Genomic DNA, 17,500 nt, shown 5'->3' with positions numbered 1-17,500 from the left:
AATGGACATCATAAATTACTCATGCTTTTAAATGAGTATGAGGGCGATGAGGTAATTGTCCAGTTTCATAAGAGCGAGTTCCCACAATGCATCATTATTGCCTACAATGGATTTAAGATGATGTTAGTGCTGCTGCTTAGCTTCTCGGGGATACTGGACCCAGAACAATACTACTGTGTGTGTTTATCTGATCACAGATAGACAGAGGAAACAGGCTTATCATTCAGACGTTTTGTTTCATTTCCTGTCCAGGCATTTCCGTGTTTTCATTGATAACATAAGAATCATCATAACAGTATCATAAGAAGCCTGTTCTCAGTAGGGGAGGCTGGCGGAGGCAGAAATGGGAGATTTTATCATTGCACAGAGGACAACAACATGCTTTCTCTGCTCTCGGCACAGGGTCAGCCATACCCAGCGCCCCTGGAGCAATTAGGTGCTTATTCATTAGTTAAGTGCTTGCTCAAGCCAGCTCAACAACAACAACAACAACAACAACAACAACAACACCAATGACCCCAGCATGACGTGTGTCCTTGTGTAGCCCATGGACCAAGGCAACAGTGAGAAACATACAGACACATCATGTTTGTATTACTGGTGGGAGGGGGCGTGTGTGTGTGTGAGTGTGTGTTTGTGTGTGTGCGTGTTTGTGTTTGATACCCAATGCGTTTATGCGTTTGCATAACGGCAGCAGTAGGCACCTTAGATGATGCCAGCAACCCTCCAGTCACAAGCTCACATGCAGCTGCCTCCTGAGGCGGGGATCGAACCAGCGACCTTCTGATCGCTAGCCGGCCTCTCTAACCTCTACTACCGCCGCCCCCAGCGGACGGAGGAATGGTATCAAACCTGTGTACCGTTCCTCATTCCCTTCATGCATTTCAATGAACCCGTCCTCCGATTTCTACCTCCACCAGCCTCCCCTGGCTCCCAGTAATAACATATGAAACTGGACAGTAAAAGCATAGCCAAAGACCAGATAATCTTAGGTCGACAGTTCAGCTTATCAGGAAAGCCAGCAAAGAACAATACAAATGTGCTTGTTTATTGGGTCTCAGTTAGAAAGAGGAAATGTATCATTCAGAGTTTAAGTTGTGTTTAATTTCCTTTCCTGGCATTTCTGAGGTTCGCTGGTACTTCATCAGGAGATAAGAGGCTTTTTCCCAGTGTAGTTGGCGTGTTCCCAGTCCCGTGTGACGTGTGTTCTCAGTGTTGACGTTCGTAGTTAGCGTGTTGACATGTGTAGCTAGTGTGTTCCCAGTCCTGGGGGGTATTCCATTAATGTTGCTAAAGGAAAATCCAGGCTTTTTTTTTTCTCGATGGAAGACTTATTGCTGGAATACCCCCCTGATGTGACGTATGTGTTTGTTGTGAGACAGTGTCAAAAATAGTACTGGGACAGAGGAGTCAGTAGCATCTACAAAATAAAAAAGGACAAAAAGTTTGATACAGAAGATCTGGTCTTTACTTGTAACGGTTCGATACGCAGGTGGACAGTCACAGATGGACACCCAAGATCAAGGCAGATAATCCAACAAGGAGAAGGAAAAAAATGCGTCACACTCACACTCACACACTCATAGATCAAATCCATGTAAACTAGACACTAGAGAAACCATGTAAACTAGACACTAGAGAAACCATGTAAACTAGACACTAGTGGCGCTTTTCCATTGACCAGACCGGTTCGGCTCGGCACGCATTTGAAAAGTTCTGTATAGGTTCGGGTAGGATACGTTCTCCATTATACACAACAGACCAGGAACGAGCGGCGACAGTAGGAGGAGTTAAGTGTCATAAGAGCACTTCACTTTAATAAGTGCCGGTATACAGCTCAATGGGGGGAAATGCGATAAGAATTATGTCAAAATGCAGCACTATCATGCACAGATCAGCCTTAAAACATGTAACGTTAAATACGTTAGACAGGGAGCGATGTATTTCTACGGACGCTCTACGGACGCTCTCATTGGACTGACTGCGGGGCTCATACAATCTCCGCGTTTGTGATAGATACGATTGCTGCAGTGTCTTGCTGGTAGTCAAATATATTTATTTTTACAGCATATGGATGTTACGTGCCTGTTACTTGCCGCTTTCAGTTCTAGTAGAACTAGTAGTTCTAGTAGATCGCGCAACCAGGGAAACGCCGACATGTGTTAAAGGGAGCAAAAGTTCTATGATGCATTGAAATGACATTTGCGTCATAGGACAATGACTGGAATGTATTGACCCAGCGGCACCATAAACGAACTGGCGATGAGACAAAGGAACGCTCAGACTAGTTTCAAGTTTCAGTTTCAAGTTTATTTGTTATGTCACATTACACAAGTGTACGAGAGTAAAACCCTTAGGCTTCGGTTCCTGACATGGATGGTGAGAACAGGTGAAACCAATCAGGGCTGGTGGACTATTACACACGCAGGAAAACACAGAAGGGCAGAGTGACAGAAACTAAAAACTATGTGAGCAAAACAGGAAATGCAAAAAACAAAAACAAAACAAAAAACACTAATGCATAGGACAGGACAGGACATGACAGACAGACAGACAGACAGACAGACAGACAGACAGACAGAGACAATACTGAGCTGAGAGACAGACAGACAGACAGATAGACAGACACTATTGAGCTGTGACTCTAACCCTAACCCTAGCCATAGCTAGTGTGTTCCCAGTCCTGATGTGATGTATGTGTTTGTTGTGAGACAGACAGACAGACAGACAGACACTATTGATCTGTGAGACAGACAGACAAACAGACAGACAGACAGACAAAAAAACTGATAGATAGACAAAAAAACAGACAGACCACAGACACTATTGATCTGTGAGACAGACAGACAGACCAACAGATAGACAGACAGTATTGATCTGTGAGACAGACAGACAAATAAAGAGACAGACAGACAGTATTGATCTGCAAGTGCACCATTTACCATCTGAGACAGACAGACACTCTTCAGGCCTCCTGATCGATAGGAGTGTTCCTGAATCACTTCCTCTCTAGTGGGTGAGAGGTTGTTGTCAGCGACAACCACACCATTATCACATTACACTGCTTCCTGTCTGTTGGTTGATGGAGGACCTCTGTCTGTCTGCCTGCCTGCCTAGGGCCTGCTTGACTGTCTGTCTGTCTCTCTGCCTGCCAGCCTGTCTGTCTGTCTGTCTGTCTGTCTGTCTGTCTGTCTGTCTGTCTGTCTCTCTGATCATATTCCACAGAAATATATTTGTTCTGTTAGCAAGACATTTGCTGCTTTATTCCGTTCTTAAAAAAAAAAAAAAAAAATATATAGCCTGTTTTTCCACTTAATAAAGTCTGGATCCTTCAGGAATTAATGATACAAAATACATAATACATATTGTGCATCATTTCATTATTTAGTCATTTAAATGCAATATTAAAAAGATGGGTTTTTAGTCTTGACTTGAACATAATTATTTGCTGAGGTTGCATTCCTAATGTAAACTGGCAGTGAAGACACAATCTGGGTGCATAAAATGAGAATGCAGCCTCACCAAATCTCTTCTTTTGTACATGTGGTACACAGAGAAAACCAGCGTCAGAAGACCTGAGAGCTCTATTGGGCTGATAGTCTAGCAGAAGGTCTTTTCAGACCATATGTTTAGATCATGCGTGTATCAGGTCCCAGAGAGATTGTTGTCATTCCTACTAGCCGTGTGTGAAACCTCCCGAGGTTTGCTCTCTCTCTCTCTCTCTCTCTCTCTCTCTCTCTCTCTCTCTCTCTCTCTCTCTCTCTCTCTCTCTCTCTCTCTCTCTCTCTCTCTCTCTCTCTCCATATCCCTCTCCCTCTCCCTCTCCCTCTCTCTCTCTCTCTCTCTCTCTCTCTCTCTCTCTCTCTCTCTCTCTCTCTCTCTCTCTCTCTCTCAGACGAAGGCCCTCAGGCCAAACCCCCTCTCTCTCACCACGGGCTCGGAGCTACGTTCTTATGTAATTCCACTGAGGAACAAAACACCCAATACTTTTATATGACCTACACCGCAAAGACTCTCCAAATTCTCAAAGGTTCTCTCTCTCTCCCTCAGTCTGTTGGGGTTCTTGGTAAACAATGCAGTTATACCATTGGTGTTCATTTTGTTTCCTCGTCGTATTGTAATGTTACGGCACTCTGAAGGCCTGGAGCTGGTTACCTCTGGTTAGCGCCTGGTTAGCCCCAGAAATGTGTCCCGCACTGTGCCGAAACTAGCCAGTTTGAAACAGGGTTGAGGTTAACTGCAATGGAATACTATCACTCAATCACACACAGCTGTAACTTAAATATCCAATACATTCTCCTTGTCCCTAATTTTTCACCCAGTATAATATATACTATTATGTTTCTGTCGGTCTATAATTTGTTGGTTTGTTGGTTTCAGGCCTGACAGGGCCCTAGAAATCTAGCTAGCTAGCCAACTTGTATAGCTGGAACGGTTGCATGTTGCTATGGTTATTTCAGTCAGCCCAGGGCTTCAGCGCACACGTGTGAATCCTCAGCCTGGGGTTAATACTAAACCCAGGGTTAGCAAAGGCACGTGTGAATCATGGGTAAGCGAGCCTGGGCCAGTCATTATTATCATTGGGCTAAGGATAGCCGTAGGCTAAGTAACTGCAGTGTGAAAAATCTGTTACCCGGGTTACCAATACATCTGAGCCTGCACTGTTTTATCTATTTATTTATTGAATGTTTTCTGTCTGCCCTAACTAAGCTGTTTGACAACAAAATTTCCCCATTGGGGACAATAAAGGTTTTCATCATCATCAACATCTGTTTATTAGTAGCATTGGTCCAGTATGACCTACCCATGGCCCAGGCCAATACAGCCACATTTATGACCCCCATAAACCTTCTTAAACCTCTTTTATTTCAGCTATTTCTTAGCTAACAGCTAAACCCTCTCCGGCTGTGTTGTAGCCGCCAGCCTTGACCTGAATATGATATGAATGTTATCAGATTAACTTGTCAGAGAGAGAGAGAGAGGGGGGGGGGGGCAGAGGGGGGGAGAGGGAGGGAGGGAGAGGGAGGGAGAGAGAGAAAGAGAGACAGAGAGAGAGAGAGGCACACAGGTGGCACACAGGTTTTGACATAGTGACTGTCTCCTGTGGTGGCAGGTATAGATAGATCTTCCCTGCATTCCCTTCCACACACACACACACACACACACACACACACACACACACACACACACACACACACACACACACACACACACTCACACTCACACACACACGCAGTGTCAGGAAGAGATGTGTCAGCCACAGTGGGTGTTGTTTGGGGGTGTCTGGGTGGGAGGATTGATAGGTGTGGAGGCAAGATGGCACAGGAAATTAAACAGCAAGCTGGCTTTGTCATAAGCCTCTGTGTGTGTGTGCGTGTGTGTGTGAATGTACCGGTGTAGCTGTCTGTCTGTGTGTGTGTGTGTGTGTGTGTGTGTGTCTGTCTGTCTGTCTGTCTGTGTGTGTGTGTGTGTGTGTGTGTGTGTGTGTGTGTGCGCACGCACGTGTGTTTGACACTGTGATTCATCAGACAATGGGAAGTGCATCTGGGTTCAGGTGCTTTACTTGTCTGTGAGACATCCTGTCAGCATTATCACATGTCTGGAACCAAGACAGAGGGGAGAGAAGAGAAGAGAGGGGGAGAGGGGGAGAGGAGGAGAGAGAGAAGGAGCAGAGAGGAGAAGAGAGAGGAGGAGAGGAGAGAGGAGAGGAGGAAGAGAGAGGAGGAGAGGAGGAGAAGAGAGGAGGAGAGGAGGAAAGAGAAGGAGCAGAGAGGAGAAGAAGAGAGGAGAAGAGAGGAGGTGGAGAAGAGAGAGGAGAAGAAGAGGAAAGAGAAGGAGGAGAGAGGAGAAGAGAGAGGAGAAGAGAGGAGGAGAAGAGAGGAGGTGGAGAAGAGAGGACGTGGAGAAGAGAGAGGAGAGGAGGAGAGGAGGAGAAGAGAGAGGAGAAGAGAGAGAAGCAGCAGAGGAGAAGACAGAAGGGAGGAGAGGAGGAGAAGAGAGGAGGAGAGGAGATATGAGGAGAGGTGGAACAGATATGATATGAGGAGAAGAGAGAGGAGGAGCAGATATGAGAAGAGAGGAGGATAAGAGAGGAGGATAAGGCAGCACTGTTGTCAGTAGAAACCCCACCACTAGTATCACAATAACAGGCAGTATTCTCTGCTCTGCCCTTACACACACACACACACACACACACACACACACACACACACACACACACACACACACACACACACACACACACACACACACACACAGAGAGAGAGGGGGAGAGAGATTAGAGAGGCACAGGTGCCCGTGGTGGCAGGTATAGATAGATCTTCCCTGCTTTCCCTTCCACACAGACACACACACACACACAAGGCACGGTTATACCCAATGAATCTCGCTTTGCCGGTAACCGGTGGTGCTCACCCCTTCGCCTTGGCAATGTCTTGATTGCCTGTCCATGATTTATGGACAGTGTGTACGCTGATAAGATGCAGGGAATGTTTTCCTGGATACACGGTGTACAGGTGTACAGGTTTTTCGCCCTTGCTTGCTTGCTTGCTTGCTGTGCGCCGGTGGTCCCCACACACACACACACACACACACACACACACACACTATCACCGATCTACTTCAGGAGGATCTATAATGCAGCTCTCCTCTCGTCTCAGCCTCCATCCTGACACAGGGGAGGCTGGTGAAAGTAGAAATCAGAGGACGGGCTTGTAATGCATGGAACAGTCGTTGTGACGTCGAGACCCCTGGTCTGAACCTTCAGACAGGGTTGCCAGATGGAATTGACAATACGCCCAATCTGGCAACACTGCCTCCAGAATGTAAAGAATGCAGGAGCCGTGATGAGAGGGGAGCTGCAGGTCTGTGGTAATAGGCTCCTGGCAAAGCCCTCTGTCATTGTTCTCCCCCCTACCCCCCCACCCCCCTACCCCCCCACCCTCCTCACCCCTTCCTCCGCCTCTTCCCTCCTCCCTCATCATCCGTCCGCCCCCCCCCACTTCAGCTCCCCCCCTTTTCCTCCCTCCCCCTCCTCACCGGGGGTGATCTGTGACAGGAACCCTCCTGTCCTGCTCTGAACTGGTTCCTGGTTCTGTCATTGTTCAGGGTTAGGGTTAGGGTTAGTTATGTACTATACGGTCTGGCCCATGTAGGTATAGGACCAAGCAGGGCCGCAGTACCAGGCCTGGATACCTTCATGTTGGAGTTCTGAATCGTGGTTTCGATTCAGTGCAGTGGATTTTTGTTTCAGCTCAATGCCTCCACCTTGTGGTGAATTTAGAAGTCAAAGTCAAGAAGTCATCTTCACCATTTCTCTGTCAGGGTGGCGATCTTGACTAGAAATGGTTAAAGAAAAACCTAGAAATGTAAACAAGATTGAAGACTTTTCTGCTATATCAATCGACGAGATTGTTAGGAAGTTGCTTTGGTCCTGAACACAAATAAAAACAACTCCAATTGCACTCCAGAGACATTCACTTATTATTATTATTTTTGAGTGGGACAGTCCCACTCATATTTTTTATTTTATTGGACAGATACAGTGAAGACAGACAGGAAAGTAAGGGAGAGAGGGCATGTTAGCAGGGCATGGGCCAGATTCGAACCCATGCCGACATGGGCATATGTGTGCACTGAAGACCGCGGTGCTAGACCACTGGACCACCCCAGGCTATGGTGCTAGACCACTGGACCACCCCAGGCCATGGTGCTAGACCACTGGACCACCCCAGGCCATGGTGCTAGACCACTGGACCACCCCAGGCCATGGTGCTAGACCACTGGACCACCCCAGGCCATGGTGCTAGACCACTGGACCACCCCAGGCCATGGTGCTAGACCACTGGACCACCCCAGGCCACGGTGCTAGACCACTGGACCACCCCAGGCCATGGTGCTAGACCACTGGACCACCCCAGGCCATGGTGCTAGACCACTGGACCACCCCGGGCCACGAGACATTGACTTCTAAAAGGTTGAAAACATACCTAAAGCAAGGGAGGCTAGTGGAGGTAGAAATCAGAGGAAGGGCCTCATTGTAATGCATGGAACAGAATAAGGAATGAAATAAAACAAACATGTTCGATACTGACGGGTCGGGCTGAAAAGTTCATAGGTCAACTTAAGAGTTTGGTGCACAGGCAGCCATTGTAAGTCAATAAAGGCCTAGAATAATGACACTATTGCTCTGTTTGACCTATTTTACTTCAACAATGTAGTTAACAGATGTTGATAACAGAACACAATTTCATATGCAGGTGTCCAGCATGATCAGAGAAGAGTTTTAACTCCTTAACGTTATCTTGTGGGTAACCGGATAGTTTGTGGTCACAATCACAACCTGACACACAACCTATCAACTAACGTTGGCATATTGTGTTTTTGTCAGATAAATTCAATAAGTTCAAAAATGAAACTAAGTGTTGCTGCCCCCTGCTGGCCACACTGAACATATGAAAATGTGCATATAGCTACACTTTCAACCACTGCCAAACATGTGCATGTCCTTGTAAATAAACAAACCAGAAGTAAAGTAAACTCATAGGCAAGGCAAGGCAAGTTTATTTGGAGAATAGTAAACAGATTAAAAAAATAAAATAAAACAGCAGATGACTAAAAGCTTCTGCTCCGTGTTCTGTTTTCACTCTTGTAATGATTAGCTAATCAGTCTCAGCTGTCCTTAGGGGCCTTTTGGATGAGCTGCAATTTACGAACTGCCCCTTTAAATAGGCCTGTTTTGTGTCATCCAGGCATTTATTACAGAGGTTGTTGATGGGACCATAGTCATTTGGGTGCCAGGGCTATGTAGATTTGAGTGTCATCCGCATAGTTGTGGTAGGCAATTTTGTTCTATTACAATGCCTGATTGAAAATCATCCAAGAGATCATTTTGGGTCAAATAATTGCTAAGTTGACCGTGGCCAACTATTTCAATTATGTTTCCTTTGATATGGGTTTGTAATAGTTTATTACAAATGGGTCTAGGCCGTTCTTAAGTAAAGGCTTAACTGCAGATTTCTGGATTTCAGGGGAAATTCCTGATGGAAGGGAAGTGTTGATTATTTGTATTATTTCGCTTGCCACGCAGCTAAGTATGTTTTTAAAAGCTTGTTGACAGGACATCAAGGGCACAGGGGAATGGTTCAAGACATGACGTGATATTATTATATTACAGAGTCTTGTAGTCGATGGTGTTAAATTGTGACATGGTTGTTATGTCGGCCCTATTTGGGGCTGCTAATGAATACATATTTGTCATGCCTGACACAGAAGAGCAAAACTCTTGTCTAATGGTTTCTAATGTATTGTTAAAAAAGGATGCAAGCTTGTTGCATTTACTAGTCGAGTGAAATTCCTGAACAATGGGTGTCGGGGCGTAAAGTGAGGCGTGCAGCTGGTGTTCCGTGCTCCATTGAGACCACACACTTCCTGCACGTGGCCGTGCAGACCAATACTATGTGTCTGCAGAGTCGGAGCATCAGCCAGCCAGTCTGCGGTCCCAAACTGGTTCTCGGTGTCTGCAGACACAGACTACTCTGCAGACACAGGCTACTCTGCAGACACAGGCTACTCTGCAGACACAGACTACTCTGCAGACACAGACTACTCTGCAGACACAGGCTACTCTGCAGACACAGGCTACTCTGCAGACACAGACTACTCATGCAGACACAGGCTACTCTGCAGACACAGGCTACTGGTGCAGACACAGGCTACACTGCAGACACAGGCTACCCTGCAGACACAGGCTACTCTGCAGACACAGACTACTCATGCAGACACAGGCTACTCTGCAGACACAGGCTACTGGCGCAGACACAGGCTACTCTGCAGACACAGGCTACTCTGCAGACACAGACTACTCATGCAGACACAGGCTACTCTGCAGACACAGGCTACTCTGCAGACACAGGCTACTCTGCAGACACAGGCTACTCTGCAGACACAGGCTACTGGCGCAGACACAGGCTACTCTGCAGACACAGGCTACCCTGCAGACACAGGCTACTGACGCAGACACAGGCTCCTCTGCAGACACAGGCTACTCTGCAGACACAGGCTACTAGTGCAGACACAGGCTACCCTGCAGACACAGGCTACTAGTGCAGACACAGGCTACTGGCGCAGACACAGGCTACTCTGCAGACACAGGCTACTCTGCAGACACAGGCTACTCTGCAGACACAGGCTCCTCTGCAGACACAGGCTACTCTGCAGACACAGGCTACTAGTGCAGACACAGGCTACTAGTGCAGACACAGGCTACTGGCGCAGACACAGGCTACTCTGCAGACACAGGCTACTCTGCAGACACAGGCTACTCTGCAGACACAGGCTACTCTGCAGACACAGGCTCCTCTGCAGACACAGGCTACTCTGCAGACACAGGCTACTCTGCAGACACAGGCTACTAGTGCAGACACAGGCTACTGGCGCAGACACAGGCTACTCTGCAGACACAGGCTACTCTTGGGGGGGGGGCAGACAGACAGACGGGGATGGATGAAGACGGTAGACAGACAGGCAGAAAGACAGACAGACAGGTATGGATTACGATAGTAGACAGACAGGCAGAAAAACAGACAGACAGACGGAAAGACAGGCAGGTAAGGGAAAAAATCATCACCCGCCAAATGCGGGTGGATTTTGGCCTTGGCGGGTAGATCTGTATATCTTAAACAAACATCTGCGAATACTATGCCTCCATTTAAAGACAAAACTGGTGTGATCCACAATTATGGTGTGTGTGTGTGGTGTGTGTGTGTGTGGTATGGTCACCATTATTCAACACTACTGACAGCACTGCTGCGGCTCCTGCTTTACTCACACTTCTCCTGCATGTTATCCCTTCTCTCTCTCTCACCCATCCTTCCTGTCAAATCTCTACTATATCTATCACAATAAAAATTAAAATATGAGTGGGACTGCCCCACTCAGAAAAAATCTCGGCTGATAACAACATACGAGCCTTCGCATGAATTACAGCAGTGGCGGGCGGTGCATTTCACACCTAGGCCTTCAGTGATGTCCGACACAGTCCTACCTGAATTATTCTACCTCTTAATACCATCATTATGACGCCATGGCTCTAGAAACTAGACAGAAACACAGTATAACCGGGCGTTGCATCACCTTAACATAATCAGACAAGTACAACAGAGTTATATTAATATTTCCGAAGCATTTTTAATCAATAAATCCGCATTTACAATGAAGAGTGTGATCTTTAAGATCGCTTCGCTTGGATACTGTCAAAACTTTTAAATAAAAGGCACTTTTATCGTCAAGAAACGTGACAAAACAATTCAACAAGTCTCCTTGAGTACTTTTACTGCACAGCTGATTCACGTGCGCCACCCACGTAATCTCCACATCTCTTGCAACCTGCAACAGACGCATCAAACATTTATTTTATAAGCCTATATTTGTCATTTTAATTACCTATATATTAATTCGTTAATATTGAAACGAAAATAAAATGAATTTTAATTACCTATATATTAATTCGTTAATATTGAAACGAAAATAAAATGAAATAACGAAATAAAATGACAAAAATATATACAAATAAAATAAAAAATAAAATGCTTTGTACTCACCAAAACAACTTCATTTGAAAACAAAATCCATCCTCCTTTCTTTCCTCAGGAATACTTCAATTACTCTGTTGTACAGTCTGTTGAGCTGTAAATCCACTCGAGTGTCCCCAAAGGTGTTCAAAAGCACCGTTGCTTGTAAGTGCCCAGCCGTGCTTTGGTGTCTCGTTGCTCCCTTGGTTAGACAACTCAAGTTTGCAAAACCAGTGTGGCTCCAAACACCCGATCGATCTGTTGCAAATAGCAGGCATTGCCAGCAGTACAATTTGCAGTGCCTTTCGGAGCCTGTGAGCCAGGGGTACCGCTCGTAGTTAGCGATCTGAAAGTGCCCAAGGCTCGCAAGAGTCGGGGTTGGCCGTTCTCTGATAATGTCTATCTTTTCCTGGAAAGTTCTTCTAGAAAATGGCGTTGTTTTAAGATCTGCCACCACATCTGCCTCTTCTCCCCCTTCCGCCATTGTAGCTGATTGCAGACGGTATAAAGATACGCAAATTACCTTGCTACGCATCTCAATAGTGCGTATCCAATCAAAAGACGTGCTGGGTGCTGACATCAGATTGAGCCTTCCAGCAGGCGCCGTTGTTGATTTTGCTCGCATCTACGTAGGTTTACTAGGAACGCCACAGGTTTTCTCGTTCCAACGTTAAGTTACAGGTCGAATTCGCGGCACCGTCTGTTGTGAAGGCGGGCAGATTTGGGAGCCCCCTAGCAACACATTTTGATTGGATAAAAGCTCTAACATAAAGGCCAGCCCTCCAAATCTCAATTGGAGACTGGAAGCAGCGCAACCAAGAGGAAAGCTATGAAATGAAGAGAATAGACTATGGGGAATCATTAATACATATTTGTGGAAAAAATATATTAAATAAAATGTATATTCTGATGATGTTTAGGCCAGCAGAGAAGGCCTTGCTGGCCCTGACGGCACACCACTGAATTACAGTATAGGCAGTGCGGCTCACATGCCTGTAATAACTCTGCATAACCAGTAGGTAATGTGCGTACGCAAGGTCAATACCCGACGTAGAGCTACGATCGTTTCCACGGTCAAATTGACTCACGTTGAAATGATATAAATCACTACGCTGACGTGGTTTTCTACGTACGACACAGGTAAGATCAAAATTGATCCAAAGTACTTTCTATAAATGAGGCCCCAGGTGTGGAAGGAGGAGACCTCCTTTGTGTGTTGTCCACACCTTTATAGCCCCAATGACCAAGGTGGGAGACTAAACCTACCTCCTACTTTTGTTTGTACCATTAATAGTTCGGTTGATTTATTGCCCGACTTGAATTCCACTTTCTCATTCCGTCTCCTGTGTTCTGCACAACATGTGGGTCCAACATTAGGATCACTCGTAACAGAATGACCATGTGCTTCTAATGACAAAGGAATGACCATCATAAACCCCCCCCTTTAGGAATGCGACAATGGCCTACAAAAGGTGTAACCCCCATAGGTATGAATGTGTGTGCAAAAGACAAATTCTACAGGTCTATACTATACAGTTTGTGTGTGTGTCAAAATATACCACACGGTCCTTCATCAAAAAGCCTCTTAGTTTAGTTTTTATGAAGAGAATGTGATTGGTTGGGTTCAGCTGAATTGCAATTCAGTCATTTTAGGAGGATAGAGACAGTGGAGAAGGACAGGTAAGTGTCTGGGTCTGGTCTGGTCTGGTCTGGTCTGGGTCTGGTCTGGGTCTGGGTCTGGTCTGGGTCTGGTCTGTGTCTGTGTCTGGTCTGGTCTGGTCTGGTCTGGGTCTGGTCTGGGTCTGGTCTGTGTCTGGGTCTGGTCTGGTCTGGTCTGGTTTGGTCTGGGTCTGGTCTGTGTCTGGTCTGGGTCTGGTCTGGTCTGGGTCTGGTCTGGTTTGGTCTGGTTTGGTCTGGGTCTGGTCTGTGTCTGGTCTGGGTCTGGTCTGGTCTGGGTCTGGTCTGGTTTGGTCTGGGTCTGGTCTGGATCTGGGTCTGGTCTGGGTCTGGGTCTGGTCTGGGTCTGGTCTGGTTTGGTCTGGGTCTGGGTCTGGGTCTGGTCTGGGCCTGGTCTGGTCTGGTCTGGTCTGGTCTGGTCTGGTCTGGTCTGTGTCTGGTCTGGGTCTGGGTCTGGTCTGGTCTGTGTCTGGTCTGGGTCTGGGTCTGGTCTGGTCTGTGTCTGGTCTGGTCTGGGTCTGGTCTGGTTTGGTCTGGTTTGGTCTGGGTCTGGGTCTGGGTCTGGGTCTGGTCTGGTTTGGTCTGGTTTGGTCTGGTTTGGTCTGGTCTGGTCTGGGTCTGGTCTGGTCTGGTCTGGTCTGGTTTGGTCTGGGTCTGGTCTGGGTCTGGTCTGGTCTGTGTCTGGTCTGTGTCTGGTCTGGTCTGGTCTGGTCTGGTCTGGTCTGGTTTGGTCTGGGTCTGGGTCTGTGTCTGGTCTGGGTCTGGTCTGGTTTGGTCTGGGTCTGGTCTGGTCTGGTCTGGTCTGGTCTGGTCTGGTCTGGTTTGGTCTGGGTCTAGTCTGGTCTGGTCTGGTCTGGTCTGGGTCTGGTCTGGTCTGGTTTGGTCTGGGTCTGGGTCTAGTGGTGGTGTTCCCAGGTGGGATTTTGAACCACCACTAGCACTACACTGCAAAAAGTCAGTTCTAAAGAAAAAAGCAAAAAAAGCACAACATTGGGGGAAATATTACTTAAAATAAGCAAAATTATCTGCCAACAGAACAGGAAAAATTCACTTGCCAATATATATTTTTTTAAAGTAAAAGATATCAGCATAGGCCTACCAGGATGGGTGCTGAGGTGAAGCGCTGTTTTAATGCCGTGAACGCGGTGTCCGCCTCCGGGGACCAAGAAAAGGAGCGTAGGCTAGTCTGGGTGAGGGCTGTCAACGGGGCCGCTAAGGCGCTAAACCCGCGAATGAACCTCCGATAAAAGTTTGCGAAACCCAAAAAGCGTTGTAATTGTTTGAGAGAGGAGGGTCGGGGCCAGTCCAACACCGCAGTGACCTTTCCGGGATCCATGAGTAGATTCCCCTTGTCCACCACGAAGCCCAGAAAGGAAACAGTGTCCACATGGAACTCGCACTTCTCCACTTTAACAAAAAGTTTGTGATGGAGAAGGCGTTCGAGCACCTGTCGCACATGGATTCGGTGTTGGGCTAGGTCCTTGGAGAAAATTAGAATGTCGTCGAGGTAGACGAAGACTGAGTGGTCGAGGAGGTCTCGTAGGACATCATTAACGAGCGCTTGAAATACCGCTGGCGCGTTGGCAAGGCCGAACGGCATTACTAGGTACTCGTAATGTCCTCTGGGGGTGTTAAAAGCTGTTTTCCACTCGTCCCCCTTCCGGATCCTCACTAAGTTGTACGCGTTTCGTAAGTCCAGCTTAGTGAAGACCCGGGCCCCCTGCAAGGACTCAAAGGCCGTCGTCATCAACGGAAGGGGGTATCTGTTTTTCACCGTGACGTTGTTCAACCCCCTATAGTCGATGCACGGCCGTTGCCCCCCGTCCTTCTTGGCCACAAAGAAAAACCCTGCACCCGCCGGGGAGGTGGAAGGGCGAATGTGTGAGAACAATCTCCCCCGAGGGGGCGTGGTACCGGGCAGGAGGTCGATGGCACAGTCGTAAGTCCTGTGGGGGGGTAGTTCCCTAGCCCGCTGCTTGCTAAAAACCTCCCCCAGATCCCAATAGACCTGGGGAACGCCCACTACGGCCGGAGTCACTGGAATGTTTGTAGACCCCGCCGCTAGCGTGGAAAAGGGTCTAGGGGCTGTAGCTAGGGAGTGGGAAGGGACTGGGAATGGGGTTGGGGTTCTGGGAGGGTTGGTAATTTGCCCCGTGGACCAGTTAATGTTATGGTTGTGCACCGCCAGCCAGGGGTGCCCCAGGACCAGAGGACAGTCGGGAGACTCAATAATAAAAAACTGGATGAGCTCCCACTGTTCTTGCTCCACCTGGATGCGAATAGGTGGTGTGCACTGGGTAACGAAGCCGGTCCCCAGAGGCCGGCCGTCCAGGGCGCGGACCGGTAATGGAACGGGAAGGTCCTTTAGAGCTAGTCCCCACTCGTGGGCTAAGCCCGTGTGCATAAGGTTCCCCGCCGCCCCCGAGTCCACCAACGCCCACACCCGTCGTATGCGGCGTCCCCCCTCTATCGTTACCCCCAAAAAAGTCCGGTGATCGCCCATTGCGGAAGGTGACTCGTGGCTCACCAATGCCCCCCCCGACATTAGCGAGCCCTCCCGTTTCCCGGTTTCTCCGGGCACGTAGCGACTAGGTGTCCAGCCCGCCCGCAATACAGACAGCGCCCCTCTCTCTGACGCCGCTGTCGCTCGGTCTGAGACAGGCGTGCCGCTCCTAGCTGCATTGGCTCATCGTAGGTGGGTTCCTCCTCCATGAAGCCACTGGGTGGTTTCACACCCGGCGTTAGGTGGGAGGGCGCGCCCCTAGCCGAGCCTCTCTCGCGGTCCCGCTCCCGGCGTCTATTATCCACCCGCCGAGAGAGGTCGACTAAGTCGTCCAGCTGCTCAGGCAGCTCTCGGAAGGACAACTCGTCCTTCATGACCTCCGAGAGCCCCTGCGCATACAGGACGACCACAGCGCGCTCCTCCCACCCGGTCTCTCTGGCCAGGGTGCGGAACTCCACGGAATAGTCCGCCACCGTGCGATGACCCTGTCGACAGGCGGTGAGTCTCCTGCCTGCCTCGTAGGTAGAGAGTACCCGGGTGTGATCAAAGACTTTCCGCAGCTCTGCTATGAAGAGCTGGGAACTGGCACATATCGCCGTCCCCCTCTCCCACTCTGCCGTCGCCCAGGACAGGGCACGTCCCGTTAGCAGAGTGGTGATATAGGCCACCCGGGACTGCTCGGTGGGAAAGGAGGTCGGCTGTAGGTTGAAGACTAAGGTGCACTGTGTGGTGAACTCTCGGCAGCCCTCTGGACGTCCGTCGTACCTCTCTGGAGGTGGAAGGCGAGGCTCACGAGGTGTAGGCGGAGGTGTAGGGACCAGTAGTGGAGGTGGGACTGCTGCGGCGTTGGCTGCGGCGGCGACCCGTTCCGCGTTGTCCTGGCGGTCCACCAGGCTCGAGACGGTGAGGGACAGCTGGCTGAGATGTTCACTCATCTCCCGGAGGAGACGTTCATGCTGGGTCAGCATGGCACCTTGGGTGGCCAGTACGGTGCGAAGGTGTATTACATCCGCTGGATCCATAGTGGTCAGTCGATCTGTTATGTTTCTCAATAGGTTCTGTTATGTTTCTCAATAGGTTCTGGGTGTACACAATAATAAAGTGCACGAAAACTAAAGATTGAGCAACGGGCTCCAAAGGCGGTACAAGGTTGCAAACCAGCAAACAAAGTCAAAGTTCAAATTACGTTCCGGGTAACGGATACGTGAAGTGGTAATACATACACAGGGTTCTGAAGCATTCCATACGGTGTAACACAAGTGATCGACTGACAAGGGAACAAGGAAATGGGACACACCTAAATACACTGACAAACACTCACAGGTGACAACAATCATTCGATAATTAGTCCAGGGCTGGAGCACTGTCGCTCTTCGACCAGTAGGGGCGATGGGGAGTCCTCTTCGCTGACCCCCCTTGTAACAGTATCCTGTACTACTGTCACGTTTGTATCTTGAATTATGCCTATTGCCATATGTCTTGTGCTGCAATGTCAGGAACCGAAGCCTAACTCTCTTACACTGGTGTAATGTGACGTAACAATAAACTTGGAACTTGTTTTGTGTTAACCCTTTGTGTTATCCTGTTTTGTGTTAACCCTTTGTCTTTACCTGTTTTGTGTTAACCCTTTGTGTTATCCTGTTTTGTGTTAACCCTTTGTCTTTACCTGTTTTGTGTTAACCCTTTGTGTTGAACTGTTTTGTGTTAACCCTTTGTCTTTACCTGTTTTGTGTTCAGGGGGAAGAAGTAA

The 17,500-nt window shown here is 48.4% G+C and overlaps 1 protein-coding gene across 1 annotated transcript in view; it reads left to right on the top strand.

Moving 5' to 3' along the window:
* The window catches only part of mcf2l2 (MCF.2 cell line derived transforming sequence-like 2), a gene marked incomplete at its 3' end in the record, with an annotated part of 171,482 nt that overhangs the window by 46,736 nt on the left and 107,246 nt on the right, over nt 1–17,500 (top strand). Inside the window, exon 3 of the mRNA XM_080547791.1 lies at nt 17,488–17,500. This exon is cut by the window's right edge and continues 102 nt beyond it. Coding sequence (XP_080403917.1) covers nt 17,488–17,500 — 13 coding nt within the window. The remainder of the gene's footprint in view (nt 1–17,487) is intronic.

This window comes from Nansenia antarctica, assembly GCF_963989245.1.
Source record: "Nansenia antarctica genome assembly, chromosome: 17".
NCBI classification, from domain to species: Eukaryota; Metazoa; Chordata; class Actinopteri; order Argentiniformes; family Microstomatidae; genus Nansenia; species Nansenia antarctica.
This window is presented reverse-complemented; position numbering and strand designations above follow the sequence as displayed.